Genomic DNA, 22,093 nt, shown 5'->3' with positions numbered 1-22,093 from the left:
CCGGAACAACCTCGCTTGTAGGTATAACTCATCTATTGTCACACCCCGATATTTCCACATATTACCGGTGGGCCCGGTGGGGAGTATCGTGACGTAGTTGATATCATCATGGTCAAACATACATAGAATAGCACAGCGGAAGTCTTGGAATATAAAATATTATTACAAACCCGATTTTCTGAAATATCAAAGTATATATTATAGACGAGCCTGTAATTTCAAATCCACAGGTGGATCTTTATAGAATTGTATAAGATGAAGTTTAGCAGACTTTAAGGCATCTTTAAGGATTTTCAAGATCCTCTATTCGACGCCAAGCAGCTACCAGCCTATTACGAGTAGTACCTGTCACTTAGTCTTTGGAAAATACGTCAGTTTTCACTGGTAAATACAATTAACTGACTCTTTTGAAAAGAGTTTGTGAAAATTGATTTAGGCGCACAGGGCACGAAACCATTTATAACTTAGAACAATTATTTAAGATAATCTTGTATATAGTTTTATATGTTTGTCATACATATGGGGCCAGTTTGGAAGCTGGTCATGATTAACCGACTCACCACTAGAAAACCCACAAAGGAATTATCCCCAACATGTGGGTTATTTAGCATTTTGTATCTGTCAGGTGTATGCCTACACCCCGTGCATAGGTTGTGGTCATTTACAAATGAAATGAGCCAAGGATATACAGGATACGGTCGTATTAACCCCCAATGTTTATGTTATCAAACAAAACAGATTAAAACAGGTTATGTAAATTTATTAACCACAATCCGATTAAATGATTTCATACCCGACCAAGCGGTATTATTATAATACCGTATCCCAAGCCCGTATAACGGAAAATAAGTTAAAAGTATTTACCTGAGCTAATACTTGATTCACAGCAAAATAACTCAGTCACATCCAATCTATCTAAATGCAAGTAGCTTTTACTGGGTGGCTCTAGTCTGGAGTGATGGTAATATATAACCAATTCAGAATGCTAACGGTCTTATTTAAGGCGTAGACTTAGACCGGCTAGCTTAAAGTATCTAAGGCAATACGATACGCTAGATTAAGCGATGACCGAAATAGAATGTTATTTAGACCCAACAAGTACGAAGACTTGTATAATATGGGTAAACTAAGTACATTTTGGATTTTGAAGTATAAACGATAAGGTTAAACCCGTTTTGGCAAACTTACGTAAACTAGTTACGTAAACCGATCCGAACGCGTAAATGCATAACGGGTAACCAAATGAACCATATACAAGTCCCATATGTTATTATGCTTAAAATGTGTTAATACATCAGTAGGATGGTAACATATATGCGCAAAAAGTATTTAAAACCAAACTAAGTCCCATAGGGGCATTTTGATCATTTTAATATTTATAAAAGAGATTTTAAAGCAAACTGAGGTTCTGGTCTAAAATGCTCAGTAAAAATAATTATTTTATCATGTTACATCAGTAAGATATAATACATGTGTGACGTTCACTATTTACGGCCAAACTATGCACCGTAGGGGCATTTTGGTCATTTCACATATGCTTTTAGGGACAAAATTGGAAGTCTGAGTTCAAAACTTATACTTACTGTTAAAGTATTAAAATTTATTTATAAAATAAGTAGGTAACAAGTCTTAGGTGCTAAATGTCACACCCCGATTTTCACGTGTCTCACCGGTGGGCCCGGTGGGGGATTACCGTGACGTAGTTGGCAACAATATAGTCAAACCACACAATATATGAATGCACAGCGGAAGCATAAAGATAATTATATTTCAACCATTGTTTGTAATATCAAATGTATTACGAATAGCCGAAAAGTATCCACAGGGGATCAAATAAAAATAGAGGTATTGTTCAACAGACGAAGGCATCTTAAGCTTGCGAGACTCTTTAAGATGCTAAGGAGATGTAGCCAGCCAATTACGTTTAGTACCTACATTTAATCTTTTTGGGAAAATACGTCAGTTAAACTGGTAAATACATTCAACCGAAACTTTTGAAAAATGTTTACTAAGATTGATTTGAATGCACAAGGCACAAACTCTTTTATAACTTGGGAGAATTATTTAATTATATAATCTTGTGAACAAATTACATGTTCCTTATGCGTTCAGTAGCCCGGATCAAGTCCTGGTTAAAGATCAATAGACACACCACATAGCATAAACCGTGGTCGGTAACCAACGACTATACCTTTATAATTATAGACATAATGCCGGGTGTATGCCTACACCCGAATGTCAAGGTCGTGGCCATCGTAAAATGCTGCCAAGGATATCCGGGACATGGTCATTAACCCCCCAAAGGCGTTTAAGTAAACAAGACTGTTTAAACGAGCCGATCAAATTATTCAATTAACCACCAAACGATGGAAGATTTGATGCTCGATCAAGCGGTATTTTATATACCGTAACCCAAGCCCGTATAACGGAAAATAGGTCAAAAGTATTTACCTTTGCAAGTATAATTCCTTAGTCGAATAAATTGCAGATAGCTTTTAATGGTCTCCTATTCTGGAACGAAGGTTTTAAAATAACCTATTAGAATTCTAACGGGTCTTTAATTTAGCCGTAGCTTAGACCGGTCAGTTTCAAAGGATAGTTACGGTTTAAATCGCGTGAAAGGCGAAAACCGGGAATGGAATGTGATTTTGACCCAACAAGTTTGAAGACTTGTTTTATTTGGGTATAATAATCACACTCTGGATTTTGGGGTCAAAACAATATGGTTTGACCCGCTTCGGCTAGTTTATGTAAACTAGTCACATAAGACGAACCGTGCGCGCAAAAGGTGTAACGGGTAACCGTAAGAGTCCTACAGAGGTTTCCTAAGTCAATATGCTTTAAAGAGGTTGTGGTATCAGTAGGATACCTTCCATAATGCCCGTAACGAGTTTAAAGCCAATAAATGCCCCGTAGGGGTATTTCGGTTATTTTTAAAGATTATAAAAGAGGTTTCTGAGTTCTACAGGAAATCTGGGTTTCCCGAACAGTTTATAAAGTCCAAAATACTTTATTTATTATTTAAAATCAGTAGCAACTGGAATCGGGTCAAAAGACCTTGTAGAACTCAAGTTATGGCCGAAAAGGGTATGTTCGGTATTTACCGAACCGATGCCATAACCGTAGGTTATGAGCATGTTAAAAATAATCAAAAATCATTAAAAATCCCAAAATATTATTTTACATCAGTGGGTAAAAGGTTTGGTGCCGAAATTTGAGTTTAAATAGGCGTTATGCTAATTGCGCCATTTAATTACTAAAGTTTTCATAATTGCGTTATTTAGCATAACTCTTATTCTAGACCTCGGATTGACGTGAAATTTTAGGGACATGCTTAGAATTCAGTAACCAAGGGTATGGTCCTTTCACATGTCCGAAATTCTCGTTTTAATTTAAAAAGGGCGTTACGGTCAACTTTTAAGCGTTTAACGGAAAGGTGTAAAAGACTCGGAGAAACAACGAACCGGTCACAGAGGGTTATACCATCATGTAACCTGGTCCTAAGAGAGTCCTAAGGCATATCTAAATCATACTTTAACGGGTCAGAACTGAAGTCAAAGCAAAAGTCAAAGTTTTGCTACTTTCGGCTCCGAACCGGGTCAAAACAGTAAATGGTCGGATCAAACAAGCTTAGACTAGTTAATATACTTAAAATCATGTTTTATGAGTGTTTAAACAGGTTACACATCATCTACATTAGAGATTATGCGTAAAATCGCAAAATAACATTTTGTTGACTTTTTCTAAGCAAGTTTGACTCGTCATTTGAACTAGTTAAAGTGGGAATCAGAGAGTGCCCTTTTAAGGGTTTAATGCCCACATGATTACCAACATAAAACTACCTTTGATTTGGTTAATCACTAGACTATTGGTGATGAACCGTTAAGTCAACCGTTAGTTACGACGGATTGACTTCTAAGCTAAAACTAAGCAAAACTAAACCACAAAGGGTTGAACAAACTTAATGAAGTCCTATGCAAGATTAGGAAGGCTTAGGAATGGCACTTGTGCTCCAGAAAAGCTCCAAGAATGCAGAAGTGATGAGTGAATCACATTGTGCATTTCATTGGCCTTTTATAGCCAATTTAATCCATTGAGATCATGACAACAAGGCCTAATATTGTGTATTGATCACTTACAAGTGTCTCCTACTGTTTAGGATGGGTTAGGAGTCGTCCATGTCTCCAAAAATATCTTACCATTTATGATTTACCGTTTACAACAGCCAACAGCCAACTTTCTGTCGCTGAGCGTCCCTTACGGACCGTAAGGCAGGGCCCTTGCGGTCCGTAAGCCTTTGGCGGAAACATGTTTTACCCCTTCACCCCCTTACGGTCCGTAAGGCATGGTCCTTACGGTCCGTAAGCGCTTAACAGAGGCAAAAAAAATTAACCTTTCTAGGTTTGAATGGTCAATTGCAATACATGATTTGAGTCTGGGAAAAGTCAGTATGAGGCCCTTTTTAACCCATGCTTGGTCAGTTATCACAATGTATCATGGGCTTGCACAAGGATGGGGTTTATGAACAATTATTTGCATTGCATTATTTTCTTAGGATCTGAATTAGCAAATTTGGACATCCTTGGTTAATGGTAATTACCGGATTAAGACATATTAGATGCTTATTAATTATGCTTAGGGTCTTGGGATTTATAACGAAGAAGTCGCTCAGGGGTAAAATTAACATGTCGACATGTTCAAAAATCCTACCGTACATTTTAATTAAATATGGGTTTACAATACCTTTGTCGTATGCGACACGTGTCATTTATTTATTGGACACAAAATTTCGAGGTGTTACATCCTCACCCCCTTAAAATAAATCTCGACCCAAGATTTACTGAAACAAATAAGGGTATTTTTCTTTCATTGTGGATTCAACCTCCCACGTGAATTCGGGACCTCTAAAGGCATCCCACTTGACTTTTACTATAGGTACATGCTTCCTTCGAAGCTTCTTTACCTGTCGATCTTCAATCGACAAAGGTTTTTCCACAAATTTTAAGCTCTCATCAATGTGCACATCTGTATGTGGTATTACCAGTGATTCATCAGCGAAGCACTTCTTTAGATTGCAGATGTGGAACACATTGTGAATTCCATTTAGCTCCTCCGGTAAGTTTAACTTATAGGCAACTGACCCGACACATTCGATAACCTCGAAAGGTCCTATGTATCTCGGGCTTAGCTTGCCTTTCTTACCGAAACGCATCACCCCTTTCCAGGGTGATACTTTGAGTAACACTTTATCACCTACTTCGAACTGAAAATCTTTACGCTTTGGATCTGCGTAACTTTTCTGCCTATCTCGGGCAGCCTTGAGACGGTCTCGAATCTGGACAATCTTGTCCGTTGTTTCGAAGACTATCTCTGGTCCTGATAATTGGACATCTCCAACTTCCGCCCAACAAACAGGCGATCTACACTTTCTACCGTATAATGCCTCGAAGGGCGCAACCTTAATGTTGTTACGGTAGCTATTGTTGTAGGAGAATTCGATTAATGTTAGGTTCTTATCCCAACTACCACCCAATCAATAGCACATGCACGTAGCATGTCCTCCAACGTCTGAATTGTACGCTCACTCTAACCGTCTGTCTGAGGATGGTAAGCCGTACTGAAATTCAAACGTGTGCCCAAAGATTGCTGGAAGCTTTTCCAAAAATGATACGTGTATCTAGTATCTCGGTCAGAGATAATAGACACAGGTATGCCATGTAAGGCTACAATCTTATCAACGTATAGCTAGGCTAACATGTCGGAGCTATAAGTCTCCTTGATGGGTAGGAAATGTGCTGACTTAGTCAGTCTATCAACTATAACCCATATTGTATCATTTCCTTTCCTCGTCTTGGGTAACTTGGTAATAAAATCCATAGTTACACATTCCCACTTCCATTCGGGAAATTCAGGCTGTTGTAGCAAGCCTGATGGCTTTTGATGCTCAACTTTGAGTTGCGCACAAGTCAAGCATTTGGCTACATAAGCGGCTACAGACTTTTTCAAGCCTATCCACCAATAATCTGCCTTTAGATTCTGGTACATTTTATCAGCTCCAGGATGAACGGAATATTTGGAACTATGGGCTACCTGGAGGATAACATCTCATAGTCCTCCGTAAATTGGAACCCATATTCGACCATTCAATCTTAGAATTCCATCCTTGCCAAGAGATAACTGTTCCTCAGTTATTCCTAGCTTTTCTTTAGGATAGTTAGCTTCCAACACAGCTTCTCTCTGTGCAGCTAACAACCTTTCAATCAAATTATTTCTCACTTCAATGCTTTTGGCATTGACTCGGATGGGTTTCACCTTTCCTTTTCGACTCAAGGCATCAGCGACTACATTCGCCTTGCCGGGATGATATCTGATTTCACAATCATAATCATTCAAAGTCTCCATCCAAGGGCGCTGCCTCATGTTTAATTCCTTCTGATTAAACAGATGTTGAAGGCTCTTATGATCAGAATAGATCACAAACTTGATACCATACAGATAATGCCTCCACAGTTTTAGTGCGAACACAACGGCACCCAACTCCAAGTCATGGGTGGTGTAATTCTTTTCATGCACCTTTAACTGTCTTGAAGCATAGGCAATAGCTTTGCCTTTCTGCATAAGTACACATCCCATGCCGGTGTGTGATGCGTCGCAGTAAACTACGAACTCCTCGGTACCTTCAGGTAGTGTCAGCACAGGAGCGTTGCTCAACTTTTGCTTCAGGATATCAAAGGACTCTTGCTGCTTAGGGCCCCAAATGAACTTTACTTTCTTCTTGGTCAAGGAAGTTAGGGGTGCAGCAATCCTCGAAAAAATTTCAATGAAACGCCTGTAATATCCTGCTAACCCCAGGAAACTACGAATTTCTGTAGGTGTCTTTGGCTCTTGCCAATTCATGACAGCTTCTACTTTAGCGGGATCCACTTGGATACGCTCGCTAACCACATGTCCAAGGAATTGGACTTCTCGAAGCCAGAATTCGCACTTAGAGAATTTGGCATAGAGTTTCTCATGATGCAGGAGTTTGAGAATACTGCGAAGGTGTTTCTCATGGTCAGCTCGGTTCTTTGAATAGATAAGAATATCGTCGATGAAAACGATGACGAATTTGTCTAAGTACGGCTTGCAAACGCGATTCATGAGATCCATGAATGCGGCCGGTGCATTAGTGAGCCCAAAAGGCATCACCGGGAACTCATAATGACCGTAACGAGTTCTAAATGCGGTTTTATGTACGTCTTCGTCTCTAACCTTCAGTTGGTGGTAGCCTGACCTTAACTCAATCTTCGAGAAATAACTTGCCCCTTGTAACTGATCGAATAAATCGTCGATCCTCGGCAAAGGATACCTATTCTTGATCGTAACTTTATTAAGCTCGCGATAATCGATGCACATATGTATCATGGGCTTGCACAAGGATGGGGTTTATGAACAATTATTTGCATTGCATTATTTTCTTAGGATCTAAATTAGCAAATTTGGACATCCTTGGTTAATAGTAATTACCGGATTAAGACATATTAGATGCTTATTAATTCTGCTTAGGGTCTTGGGATTTATAACGAAGAAGTCGCTCAGAGGTAAAATTAACATGTCCACATGTTCAAAAACCCTACCGTACATTTTAATTAAATCCGGGTTTACAATACCTTTGTCGTATGCGACCACGTGTCATTTATTTATTGGACACAAAATTTCGAGGTGTTACACTAAATATGGTTTTAAACCATACTAAGCGCCTAATTAGCGTAAAAATCACTAATTGACGATATTTGAGATATTTATGTGATTCTGAGATTTTGGACAGCCTTGTATGTTTAAAATATTATTATTTTTCATATCAAGTCAGTAGAAACAGGTTTGGTATGCTAATCACATGTAAATCTCATTTTATTAGTTAAAAGGGTATTATCGTCAATTAAGGAATTTATACAAGAACTCTATGATATGGTCAGATTATAATCTGATTGAAAATTCCTAAAATCCCTAAAAATAATATCTTAACAGTAGGTAATGAGTTTTGGGTCAAAATCCATGTTTAAACATGCCTTATGCAAGATAGCGTATTTTAATTAATAAAAAGTTTCAATTTACGATATCTTGCATAACCTTAGTTTGAAACCAGAAACTGATGTCAAATTTTCGGGACATACTTATATATCAGTAATAAAGCTTTTTGTCCTCTCATATTTTCAAAAATTTCGTTTATATGACATAAGGGCAAAATGGTCATTTATAAGCATATTAACGGAAATTAGCATATAAATCAAAATATAAATGACCTGGTAATATAACTCCAGAGGGTTATACTACAACACAATATGGTCCTAATGGAAGCTTAAAACATAGAAGAATTAAGCTTAATCGGGTCGGAACTGAAAGTCAAAGCAAAAGTCAAGCTTTTGCGACTTTCAGTTGCGAACCGACCCTAAACTCAGAATTGTCGGGTTGAACCTGTTTGAACATGTTTTGATAATAATTACTAAGTTATTAGAGTGTTAAAATATAATTTATAACCTCTGCATTATTAGTTTTAATTATCATTTGAAATTCTGTCCAGTTTTACTTTTTAACTAAATAGTTTGACCTGACAATTAACTAAGCAAACGAAATAATTAGGAGGTGCGCTTTAAAGGGTTTAACACCTACCTCATAACCACATTCATTTCGAATAATGGCTGGATAATTTGAGTTTAAACCGAAGGTCAAAGTCAGATTATGATAACTTTGACTTTTCGTTTTAAATTATAAAACTAAACTAAAGAAGGGGGCTAAGACACTTACAAAGGGTCCTAGCAATCTTTTCTACAAGAATAAGTTTCCTTTTTGGTCAGGAAACTCTAGAATTTGAGAGAAGGAAGATAGAAATGAAATGGTGCAAATGAATGTGATGGAAGAACACCTATTTATAGTGTTTGAGGATTTCATGGATGATTGACATGTGTTTTAGGGGTCCTTAAGATCACAACAGGTGTAATTCCAGCTGTTTAAAACCATCTAATGGCCCATTGATTCGTTTAACATGGTTTAGGATTGGTTTGGAGTGGAGAGCAAACAAAAACAAATAACAAAAAAAAAATAAAAAAAATAAACTGCAGATATAAGGCTCTCGCGGCCTGCGTAGTATCTGGGCAACTCCTATATGTAGAAATAAATCACCCTTATTTGGGATTGAAAACAAGACCTCCCACTAAGAGGCAGAGCCTCTAACAAGAGCTAGCCTCACTTGACATTTAGATATTAAATAAAAAAATTTTAAAAATAATAACTAACTAATGATTGCTAACCCTTTGGTTGCTAGGGACGTGAAGGTCTCTATCCCCTTAAAAAAATTGGAGGAGCTTTGATTTGTCCTTTATAATTTTAAAATAACGCTTCTACTATTCTCACACCTTTAAATTCTTATTTTCATACCCCTATATATCTATGGTCCGTATAGAGTTATACGGATCGCATAACTGATTGTTGCACAAAAAAATGTCAGAGAATGTTTTTTTGTCAATTTATACGAGCCGTATAACATTATACAGCCCGTATAGGATGTTGTACGACCCATATAATCTTATATGACCCAAAGCTTATATAATGTTATACGACCTAATATTTTCTCTATGTATACGAGCCGTATAACTTCACACGAGCCATATAACATTATACGGCCCAATATTTATCATGTCGGGCCGTATAACGTACATGATGTGAAATTAAAATTTTGGGGTGTGCGATTATAAGAACCCTAAAATAAGCATGTCCCACACTTCCCTCCCTCTGGATTCTCTCTCTTGACCTCTATCTCTTTATAAGGGCATACGGAGTGGAACGCGGTGAAGCTCGGCAACCTAGTTTGCCGATCGGCAAACACCGCCGCCAACCATATGGCGATGCGGCAAACTTGCTCAATCGGTAAACCTTTACCGAGTCGGGAACATGATTTTGAAACATGGGGGGGCCACCTCCAACGGTAATATTACCGTTTAAAAAAAATATTTTTTTTTTTAAATTAAACTATATATATCACAATAAACCATTTAACCATATACCTTCAAATTTATACTCAAACAAACCAAATTTATACTCAAACAAACCAAATTTATATTGAAGACTTATGGTTTTGGCATGCTTTTGCCGGTCCACCCGGTTCTCAAAACGATATCAATGTTCTACAACAATCTCCGTTACTTTTAACGGAACGAAATGGAACCGCGCCAAAATGTCCATTTTACGTTAACAACCATTTATACAAACGTGGTTATTTGCTCGTGGATGGAATCTACCCTTCGTGGTCCGTGTTTGTGAAGTCGATCCCTTACCCTCACGAAGTAAACGAAAAGAAATTCAAGAGGCAACATGAGGCGGCAAGAAAAGACATCGAACGGGCTTTTGGTGTTTTGAAGGGGAAATGGGGTGTATTGAGTCGACCGATGCGAGCAAGATCGGTTAAAAAAATTAGGAATGTCGTGTACACGTGTATTATTTTACACAACATGATTTTGAAAGATGATGGAAAGGCGATAGCACCGGTGCACATTCGGGATCCTCCGGTCGAGCCGGCTCTAGACGATACGGTGCTGGGCGAGTTGATGAATGAAGACACCCATTGGAGACTCAAACACGATCTCATAGATCATCTCGCAAGTCAAGATTTACCCCATCTTTTGGTCGATTCCGACGAAGACTAGTTTAAATTGTTTCATGTTAATGTAATTTTATTGTTTTTTAATTTAGTGTAACTTTGATGTTTTTAATTTAATTTATGAAACTTTATTGTTTTTTAATTTAACAAGAGGGTGGCCAGCTGAACGCTCTCTTCTCTCTCGCCACCTCTAATCTCTCTCTCTAAACCCTAATCTATGTTCATAGAGCAAAAGAAAAGGATGAGAAGATGGAAAGCAGTAAGTTTGGTATTAAAACCCTAAATTGCCCTTTGTTACTGTTCAGTGCCTTCACTTATTAATATATAGGGCAATGTATATATCCTAAATTTATTTATATTATATAAAATATTGCAAAAAAAAATAATAATAAAAGTTTACCACTTCAGCAAGTGTTTAAACCATTGCAAACACTTTTCAGCAAAGTTTAAACACTTTTGCCTAATTGACATGGCGCGCTCTGATTGGTCGGTTTTTTGGTTTGCCACTTTAAAGTGTTTAACCACTCCTTATACCCTTATACCCTTATACCCTAATTTTAAGACAACCACATCGAAGGCGCCTCTTGACCAGCTTCTATCTACTCTCTCAGATTGAGTTAAGGTAAAAGACAACCCCTCTTTTGGCAATTAAATACAGAGTCAACTCTCTTATATATTCTGCCAACCAGGTCTTAGGGTGAAGGGGCACCCCTAATGAGGTGAGGGAAAACTTTTTGTGACCCAATTATACGTTGCCATTTTAATTCCCTTCTATAACTTCCCTCTTGTCCAAAAACATACGGGGTGCACCCCTCTTAGGGGAATTGTTTTTTTATTCAAAAAAAAAAAAAGTTTTCATTGGTTGTTACAAGCTATGGGCCCACCTTCTCTCTCATTCCTTCTTCGGTGACTTCTCCCCCAACCCCCTCCCCGATTTCCCTCCCCTCTTGGTTGGCGGCACCATCACCGCTCGGCAACGTCAGTCCTCGAAGGGAGTCGCCGAGGGTGCCCCCATCCACAATAAGGGAATATGTTGGTGTTTTTTGGGAGAGAGAAAGTGATGTAGAGGAGAGAGGGTGTGACGATGTTTGTGTACAAAATTAGAAAAAATAGATGGGTGTGAGTTATGTGAGTGTAGAGAGGAGAGAGAGAAGAAATGTGTTTATGAGAGGGGCAAGTGAGAGAAAGAAGATGTTTGGTTAGGTATGTGCCAACTAAACACCCTCCAAAATGAGAAAAAATGTCACTTCTTGAGTATGCTCTTAGCAGTTAGCACTCTATTTTTTAAGCCCACTTATCTCCTATATATATTCTGCCCACCACGTCTTAGCCGTTAGCACTCTATTTTGTATTTGATTCATTTGCAGTAAAATAATTATAGTCAACGGTGAAAGCGCGTAATCAATAATTTTGAAGAAGGGTTTTGGTACAAGTCTTTATCTTTAAGTCAAATAGGAATATTTTATTTTTTCCAGCCCATTATAAAGGTTTTCGAAACAATTGTCTTTATTTATTAATCTCTTATCTTATCAGTTCATGCACATTTGCTCTAAACTAACAAAGATATGGCTTCTACTTCAGCTTTATCTGTTCAAAAGAACTTCAAGTACGATGTCTTTTTGAGTTTCCGGGGTGAAGACACCCGTAAGACCTTTGTTGATCATCTCTATGTTGCTCTTGTCAGTAAAGGCATTATCACTTACAAAGACGATGAAAAAATTGAGAAAGGGGAAAGGATCGGTGAGCAGCTCAACAGATCCATACAAGATTCGAGATTTCACATAATTGTATTCTCCAAAAACTACGCATCTTCATCATGGTGCTTGGACGAGCTCGTAAAGATCATAGAGTGCCAGAAGATGAAGGAGCACACTGCTTACCCCGTCTTCTATGATGTAGAACCCACTGAAGTGCGCCACCAAAGTGGGGCATTTGGGGAAGCCTTTGCAAAACTTGTTGCCAAGCATGAAAATAGTAGCTGGATGTTCTCCTTCTTTGAGTTGTTCGCAAGGAAGAAGATGTCGGAAGATGTAGACCAGGTAACATATTTATCATTGCGTTTGTAGTTGTTCACTGAAACGAGATATGTTTTAAAGTATAGAAGAAGTTTCCTGATTTGTTAACATTAAGAAAGTTTGCACCTTGCCAAACAGGAAAAGGAAGAGGATGTTAAAAGATGGAGGTATGCTCTAAATGAAGCAGCAGGCCTGGCTGGAATGGAGTTGAAGAACACTTTTAATGGGTATTCTTCACTTTTGTTTCTTTATAGTCTATGCTTAATATGGACATCAGTGTCATCCAGGGGCGGGCCTACACTTTTAATGGCTGCCCACCTTGATTTTTTTTAATGTTAAGTGAAAATCTCGATTTGACTCCCATGATTGTTAAGAGAAGAATAGTTGGAGCAAATTGTGATTGAAAGAAAAAAAAAAAGGAAAACAGTGTTCTCCGGGAAAAACATTTCCGATACGGCTGCATATATGCAATATATATAACATATATAACAATTTTGAAACCTCTTTTCACTCTAGCCAATGTCAACGTGAAAGTTTTATTTGGTTTTTTTTTTTTAGTAAATTGCGATTTTAGTCGCAGAGTTTATATCTAAATTGTCATTTTAATCCAAATAATTTTTTTCTCCTCGGGGTCCCTGGCGTACTTCTTTTGCCACTTTGATCACATTGTTTAACTTAGTCTGAAACCAGGTTATAATCAATAGTATTTTTGACATTAAATCATCATGAGGTTTGTAAATTATGTTTGTAAACTACACTTAGTTATTACTACACAACAGTTATGCCAAAAATAACACTGGTTATAACCAGATTTTTAGACTTAGTTAGGCAATGTGATCAAAATGACAACAAAATGGGAAAGTCGGGGACCCAAAGGAGAAAAAAACTATTTGGACTAAAATGACAATTTGTATCAAACCTTAGGGTCTAAAATTGCAATTTACTCTTTCTTTTTTCTTTTTTTATTTGTTTTTTCTTTGTGTTTGTGTTTTTCTTTTTGTATCTCTTAATTTTAATAACTTTGTAAAATATTGTTTTAATATTCTCGAGTTTTACGTGATTATATTTATGTACCTGGGTTAAGTATAATATGCTTACGTGCCTATTCCAATGTCAATTTGACGGTTTTAATTATTTATTTTTCTTTTCTTTTTGTTTGTTTTTTTCTTCGTGTTTGTGTTTGTCTTTTTGTATCTTTTAATTTTACTATTGGCACTTTTACTCTTCAACTTTTTAATAACTTTGTAAAATGTTATTTTAACACTTTTGAGTTTTACATGCTTATATTTATGTACGTGGGTTAAGTATAATAAGCTCACGTTCATATTTTTATGTGCGATTTTGGTTGGTCTACGTTATGACATATTTTTTTACGTTTACAGTAAGAGATATAAATTTGAGTTACTTTACGTTTTGAAGCCGTCGCAACCCGCGACACCGTTCTTTAACTAAAAAAAACACTATTTTCTTATGTGCTTATCTTTAGGTACGTTTTGGTATAAATCCAAGTTAGTTTACGTTTTAACGTAATTTTTTATCCGTAATAAGTTAGATTAAATATATTACGTTTTTGTGCTTATTTATATGTGCGTTTTCAGTTGATTTAAGTTTTGACGTAAACTTTGTTCGGAAATAAGTCGTTCAAACATTTAACGGTATATATTTGAGTTACTTTAAGTTTCAAGACCACCGCAACGCAGACGGATCAAAAATCCAGTTACAAACATTTTATAATAATTCTCTCATTATTATAAATATCAAACAACATCACTAGTTTGAACCAGTCATGTTTTGTGTATTTTAGGTTTTTGACACTTTAGTTTCTTCCTTTCAACTTTACTGAACTACCAATTCTTAGGTTTTTGACACTTTCGTTTGTTTCTTTCAACTTTAGTGAACTACAACTTTTTATAAAGAAGAAAGCACCACACGAATTATTAGTTAATTTGAAATACGTAATAATCATAAAGTAATTTTTTTTAACCCAACTTATCACTTTTTACATTTTATAGTTTAGTTTAACAAATGTGTGTTTACATATGCATACATCTAATATATATCAAAAAACATCACTAGATTGTGCAAGCCATGTTTTGTGTTTAGGTTTTTGACACTTTAGTTTCTTCCCTTCATCTTTACTGAACTACCAATTCTTAGGTTTTTGACACTTTCATTTGTTTGTTTCAACTTTAGTGAACTACAACTTTTTACAAAGAAGAAAACACCACACAAATTATCAGTCAATTTGAAATACGTAACAACATTAAAGTAATTTTTTCTTTAACCCAACTTATCACTTTTTACATTTTATAGTTAAGTTTAACAAATGTGTGTTTACATATGCATACATCTAATATATATCAAACCACATCACTAGGTTGCGCCAGTCATGTTTTGTTTATTTTAGGATTTTGACACTTTAGTTTCTTCTTCAACTTTACTGAACTACCAATTCTTAGGTTTTTGACACTTTCGTTTGTTTCTTTCAACTTTAGTGAACTATAACTTTTTACAAAGAAGAAAGCACCACATGAATTATCAGTTAATTTGAAATACGTAATAACAATAAAGTTATTTTTTCTTTAACCCAACTTATCACTTTTTACATTTTATAGTTTACTTTAGCAAATTTGTGTTTACATATGCATACATCTATATATATCAAACAACATCACTAGTTTGCGCCAGTCATGTCACTAGTTTGCGCCAGTCATGTTTTGTGTATTTTAAGTTTTTGACACTTTAGTTTCTTCCCTTCAACTTTACTAAACTACCAATTCTTAGGTTTTTGACACTTTCGTTTGTTTCTTTCAACTTTAGTGAACTACAACTTTTTACAAAGAAGAAAGCACGACACGAATTATCAGTTAATACATAATAACATTAAACTAATTTTTTTCTTTAACCCAACTTATCACTTTCTACATTTTATAGTTTAGTTTAACAAATGTGTGTTTACATATGCATACATCTAATATATATATATATATATATATATATATATATATATATATATATGTGTGTGTGTGTGTATAAGGTGGGGTTCTAAAATGAACACTAGTGTATTTGCGAACTGAATGAACAAATCCTAGCCATTGATCTACACACGTGTATGTCCAGGATCTCATTATCAAATTGTAAAATACACTAGTGTATTTCAACATGAAATCCTGACCATTGATCTACACACGTGTATGGCCAGAATTAGTTCACTCAGTTCGTAAGCTACACTAGTGTTCACTGTTGAACCTAATCCCATATATATATATATATATATATATATATAGATGGGTTAAAATGAGAACCACCTTGAGTTGTGAGAATAATGAGAACTAGTTCATTCAAAAGGTTTTTCCGAATTTTTTTCCTCAAAAGTCATTAAAAATCATTTGTTTCAGCAAAAAAAACTAAAAAAAAATGTCGCATACCCACATTTACTTGTGCCATAAAAAATATTTATCTTCATACAAAATTTGCACCTGCGCGTAAAAAAACTTGTATCAGTCAAAACTACCAATTTGACAATATTTTTTACGCCTCATTTAAATGTGGGTATGAGGCATTTTCTTTTGCTGAAAAAAGTGATCTTTTATGACTTTTGAGAAAATAAAATCGGAAAAACCTGTTGTATGACCTAGTTCTCACGGTTTTCACAACTCAATGTGCTTCTCACTTTAACCCATCCCTATATATACATACACACACACACACACACACATATATATATATATATATATATATATATTGTAATATATATTTTCTATATATATTAGGTTCATTTGTGAACAACTTTTTAAGAGTTAATTTAGTGAACTAATCTTGTTCCTTGATATTTTTTAACTCTCTCTCTCTCTCTCTCTCTCTCTCTCTCTCTCTCTCTCTCTCTCTCTCTCTCTCTCTCTCTCTCTCTCTCTCCCATATCTTTATTATAAGATATTGTAGGACTAATGTTTTGTTTTAAATAAACCCTTATGTTCTTTTTAAAATTAAATATTAAACCTAATTAAATTATGTTTTTTTAACATATGTGTATACAGGTTACTATTTACGAGACTTATACACTTGTGTATTATTACATCTTGTTTCCACATGTCGGATAAACCAGATTTATACACTTGTGTATATTCAAGTACATAGTGTAAACAGGTCGTATATACCAGACTTATACACTTGTGTATGATTACATATTATTTTCACAATGCATCTTTTCAGCGAACATTAATGTAGGTCCTTAAATCGGAGGATCGATTTTCACTACCGAATCCTTGTTTATAACAAACAAAGTTAAGTGTGCGGAATCCACTTAACTTAGCCAATCAAACATAGAACATAAAGAACACAAGGGTTAACCAAAGAAACACAATCGTTTGATTAACTGGATGAGATATGGTAACTGATACAAACACAGTTCTTACAAGCTTGAAGGGTATACTCTCATCTCTAACTAAACTGTGAACATATATGTGCCTTATATAGAAGATGGGCTGTTAAGCTTGACGAAACTGAACATGGGCCGACGAAACAGAAGTTAGCCTAGTAAGAGGCCCAACAATCAACGAATCACATTTGATTCGTTGACTACCTTGACGAAACACAAACAAAGTCAACAAGTCTGTTTCGTCGACATCCATTTGACGAAAACAGACCTGTTTCGCCAAGGCCTGCAAATGATTAACTGTTTCTGCATAACAGTTTGCAGAAACAGATGGCACAGAATGCATAATAACATGACAAAATTACCCTTAGTATGCGACAAGCATAGTTTTACGACCAATTACATAAACTAGGAGACAAACACGTCGGACACAAGCGGATAGGAGGATATCCGACTTGGTCGACTACGAATACATACTCGATAATCACTAAAGACCGTACAAAATACACAAATACATACAAGACTACTGACAGACACAAAAAGTGTATCAACAAACTCCCCATTGTCTGTTACTCATCTTCGATCTTCATTTCGTTCTTCTTCAGTGACGTTCGGACCAGGAACTGCCGGATGTATTCCCCGGTAATAGCAGTAGCAAGCAACACGTCGAAACTTCAATGCCTGGTGAGCATCCTTGTCTTCATAAAAGATGTCGTGCCTGTACAACTTCGCGATGTCGGATGCAGACATATTCACCAGCCACATCGGATCCAATATTCTAAAGTTCTTGTCATCGTTGAAAACAATCACTGCCTGATGCGTATCTGAATCGTAGCACCATAAACGCATGTCTCCAAGAAAATCCTGCTGCATCGGCATTAACGGAAGCTTTTCAACCACTTTTGCCGGCTCGTACACTAGTTTTAGCTGCCGGTATTGGTTTCCAGATCAAGTGTGAACCTGATCTGCTGATGCCTGGGGAACTGAGGTTTGTAGGATTTGTCTTTCCACCCCGATTTCCTGTTCATCTTGATTAGACGTGCAAAGAGTGAAGCACCTTCAAAGTTTGAGCGATTGAGGAGCTCAAGCTTTGTAAGTGCCGCCACATCATAGAATGGCAATGATAAGATACTCAGCAACGACCTTAAATAATGGATCCCGAATTCCCTCTTGATCGCAACACAGTGGATTTCCTTAACAAACATCCAACACAAGATAAGCCCACTTGGCTTGGCCTTTTCTAACTGTAAGAAATCGACTTGAGTAGCTTCTGGAACCGGCTTCGAAACCTTTGACAAAAACCGTTGACGCCACGCAGCAAACGCATCTGTGGCATTCTCTGAAGTGTCACGGTTTTTCAGGTGTTCATCAATATCTTCAACGTTGTCTTTCAACCAGTCCTCATCAAAAGGAGCAAATTCGGTACCATCTTGTCTCACATATGTTGATTTCTTCACTTCCCCTTCGAACACAATTTCATCAACATTTTCAACATTTACAGACTCCGGTGCACTTGGCATCTTTTCAACTTCATCATCGTTTATATCTCGCATCGCCCTTAGTGTGATCAACTGTTGAGGCGTGAGATCTTCCACTATTTCACCCTCTTCCGGTGATTCTCCGGTGACTGGATGCACAACCTGTAAAGCAAATTCAGCAGTACTGGGAACAGAGGATGTAGCAGCTAACGCTTCTAGGAGCTGTTCTTCACCAACAGTTCCACTAGATCCTGCTTGAGATGACCCTAAAGCTGATGGCTGATAGACGATTATCGCAGATGATGTACAGGCTGGAGGTTGCTGTGGTGCAGCAGCTGTATCAGGATTCCCTTGATCCTCTGGGTCTTCATCCCGGTTCTGCAATATTTCTTGTTGTTTGCACCTATCTTCCCACAGAGTCGCAACTCTCTTTCGTAGGAAGTCATGCCCCTTGGTCATCGTTTTGACACCCTCAGCTATTGTTGTGTTCCTAGTTTCATACCAGTTCTTCATAAAATCACACCAACCTTTCAAGTCTTTGGCCAATTTTTGAAGAACTGAGCTCCGTCTATCCCGTTCTACTTCAGACACTTTCAACCTTTCATTATCAGCTTTGAGTCGATCAATCTCTGCCTGTTGGTGTTGGATGGTGGCCTGTTGTTCACCAACCGTAGTTTTCAATCTTTCAATCTCCACCAGTTGACTGATTTGGACATTCTTCGTGAGACGAATAAAATCAGCCTGCCTTTAAATGCGATCAGCTGCAGCTTCAAATTGCATAAACAGGAAGTTATTCTTTTCTTCCTGTGTCATATCTGAGAAAATCCTTTGGCGTTCAACACTGGGCTGAGCTGTTGTGGCGCGAATCAAAGCCGCCATAGATCGCTGAGGAATCGCATGAGGAGACACAGGCTGAGCTGTAGATGGAGATGATACCACAGGTGGTTCAGGAATAGGAGCTTGAGGCGCTGATCCTCTGGAGGAGGTACTTAAGTATTTCCGTGCTTTCTTTTTCTTATGATGCTCTGCAGCTTTATCAGCTCTCCTTTTTCTAGCACGTTCCGTTTCAGGATCAGAGGGAACATATTCAGGATCATCTTCCTGTCTGATCTTTCTGTATCTTCGTACCCCGCGTTCATCCAGATACATCTCGTATCCGGGTTCAAGTAAGAGATCATCATCAGAATTTGAATTCGCCTCATCATCACCACCAGCTGAGGTGTCACCAGCTGACACTTCCCCTTCTGAGGTACCACCAGCTGACACGCCACCAGCAGTGCCTACACTTGATGCACCAACGGCACCAACATCACCACCATCACCACCATCATTATCACTGTCAGATTCATCAGACGCATCTGGTTCTGGACCAAACTTCTCACTCATCATTCTCTTTAACTCAGGTTCTTCATCATCAGATTGGCTATCTTCATGACGCCACTTGTTGTCTGCCGGAGCAACATATGCTGTGTTATGAAGAGCACCAAATAATTTCCTTGGAGGAACACTCTCCTTGTACCTTTTATGAGCTAAATTCTTGATAAGTCGTAATGAGTTGAAGTTCATAGCTTCAATCTTCAGCACATCATTATCTGCTTTTGGAAGATTTGGATGTTGAACATTCATTATCATTTGCAGAAAACGAGGGTACATCCAGTACTTGCTTCCAATTGTCCGGTTCTTTCCCGTTCTTGTAAGATTTTCCTTCATGTTCTCAAAAATGAACCTTGAAATACTAAACGGTTTGTTTAGTACTAAGGCCACAAAAGACCCATGAGTTCGTTGCTAGCCATGTCGTAGCCGGCCCGTTTGTTGCTCAAACATTGGATAAGAACATGTAGTAGAAACTTGTATCTTAGCGGCAGATCACCCTTGTTAATTTGCATACTGAAGATATCACCGGTGCACTTCATCCGTAATAAACAGCCTCGGATACACATGATCAGGACAGAATCTGGCGCGTCCGGATTATCCTGCAACTAAAGAACTTCATTGAGAATATCCGGTGACACAATCACATCCACATTCTCTACCCGTCCACTGATAACTTCCTTGCCATCCACTTGACCAACATTCGCCGAATTCCAGAACGCTTTGATGAGAGATTTGTATACTGGCGTTGAGAATGTAACACCATAGTTGATACGTGATTCCCGGATCCATCTAGTAATATCTTTTAGCTCAGCAAGTTTCTCCTCCGGATCCAAATATGCAACCTGGTTATGGCGTTTTTCTGACATGATTTCCTCCTCCGTCTTATTTTCTTTCTTTGTCGCCGGCTTCCTTTTCCCTTCTTTAGGTGCCATCTGCAATTTTAAAATGTCCACAATAAGTAATAATCACTTACATATACATTTGGACATGTATGGATACAAGTTCATGTATCCATTTGATAGACAGACTGTCAAACCATGTCCACTGTGAACAAATTGCAAACTGTAAAATTTTCTAAGGCATGGTTGGCGAAACAGAGATCATTGACGAAACAGAAGATGGTTTGACGAAACAGATCTTGATTGTTGACCAAATCTGTTTTGTTGACCCACTCTGATTCGTCAAGAGATCCTTTGACGAAACAGAAATGTATTTGACGAAACAGAACTTGGTTGTTGACCAGTTCTGATTCGTTGAACATTTTGATTCGCCAAACAATCCATTGACGAAACAGAAGACTATTGTGATTCGTCAACGAATATTCGTTGACTATCTGATTCATCAACGATGTGATTCGCCGACTGTCTGTTTCCCCAAATCTGTTTCGCCGACATTCAGATTCGCCGGAGTTAGGGTTTGGGATTTGGGTGTTTCGCCGAATGTCAATTTAATGAAGAACAGATGATCATAAGTAAACAACCATTCAGTGAATATACAAAACAAGTTCAATATTCTATCCTAATCATGACAAAATCCTTGTTCCGGTTAAATACCCATTTAAAAGCTTCAACATTCAAATGGCTTAACACCCCCTGTTTTTCATTTATTCAAACCCAACCCGAAACAAACACACACATGCTTAGGTTTAACAGTTATAAGGCAAAATAAAAGTTCAATATCATAAACATGTAAAATCGAACAAGAAGCCGGTCACAGAGGAGGATTCCGACGATTTCCGGTGAAATCCGACGGAGCCAAAAACTAAAAACAAGACAGTAAACAACATTGCACCTTTGATTTTTGTGAGAATCTGATGAAAATCCGTAGATATGAGTGAAAAATGGTGTTTTCTCAACAATGGGTTTTTGTGTTTGGGAGAGGAGATGAACAGTTGCATACTTGAGAGGTTTGAAAAAGTAACCAACTCCTCTGACATAAGAGACTTTTATACACCGACTCCCTTTTTGGCGAAACAGAAGTTGACGAATCAGGAGTGGGCTTTGACGAAACAGAAAATGGGCCTGAGCTTGGGCCTGTGAAATTAGCCCATGGCGAAACAGACTTGGGCTCCCTGTTTCGTCAATGTCTTCGACGAGATAGATCTGTTTCGTCAAATATGAGACAGATTGGCCTAAGGCTGACCAAGACTCATACTTTGACTTTGACCATTTATGTTTCGTCAACAGCAGTTTCATTCGTCAACCAAGTTTTGATTCGT

At 37.4% G+C, this 22,093-nt stretch overlaps 1 protein-coding gene across 1 annotated transcript; it reads left to right on the top strand.

Moving 5' to 3' along the window:
- Positions 1-12,198: 12,198 nt before the first annotated feature.
- Positions 12,199-13,009, top strand: LOC118481654 (TMV resistance protein N-like). Its single transcript, XM_035976825.1, has 2 exons — positions 12,199-12,672; positions 12,787-13,009. The coding sequence occupies exons 1-2, from the start codon at positions 12,199-12,201 to the stop codon at positions 12,979-12,981; spliced, it is 669 nt and encodes a 222-aa protein (XP_035832718.1). The 3' UTR covers positions 12,982-13,009.
- The last annotated feature ends 9,084 nt before the right edge of the window (positions 13,010-22,093 follow it).

This window comes from Helianthus annuus, chromosome 9 (genome assembly GCF_002127325.2).
Source record: "Helianthus annuus cultivar XRQ/B chromosome 9, HanXRQr2.0-SUNRISE, whole genome shotgun sequence".
Classification (NCBI taxonomy): Eukaryota; Viridiplantae; Streptophyta; class Magnoliopsida; order Asterales; family Asteraceae; genus Helianthus; species Helianthus annuus.
Note: the sequence above shows the minus strand (reverse complement) of the source record. Positions and strands in the feature narration are given on the sequence as shown.

What these genes read in the sequence shown, in the direction of transcription:
- LOC118481654 (XM_035976825.1), top strand. Translation starts at nt 12,199, where the DNA reads ATGGCTTCTACTTCAGCTTTATCTGTTCAAAAGAACTTCAAGTACGAT. An exon ending in TGTCGGAAGATGTAGACCAG is followed by an intron (nt 12,673 to 12,786) that starts GTAACATATTTA and finishes CTTGCCAAACAG; the next exon opens with GAAAAGGAAGAGGATGTTAA.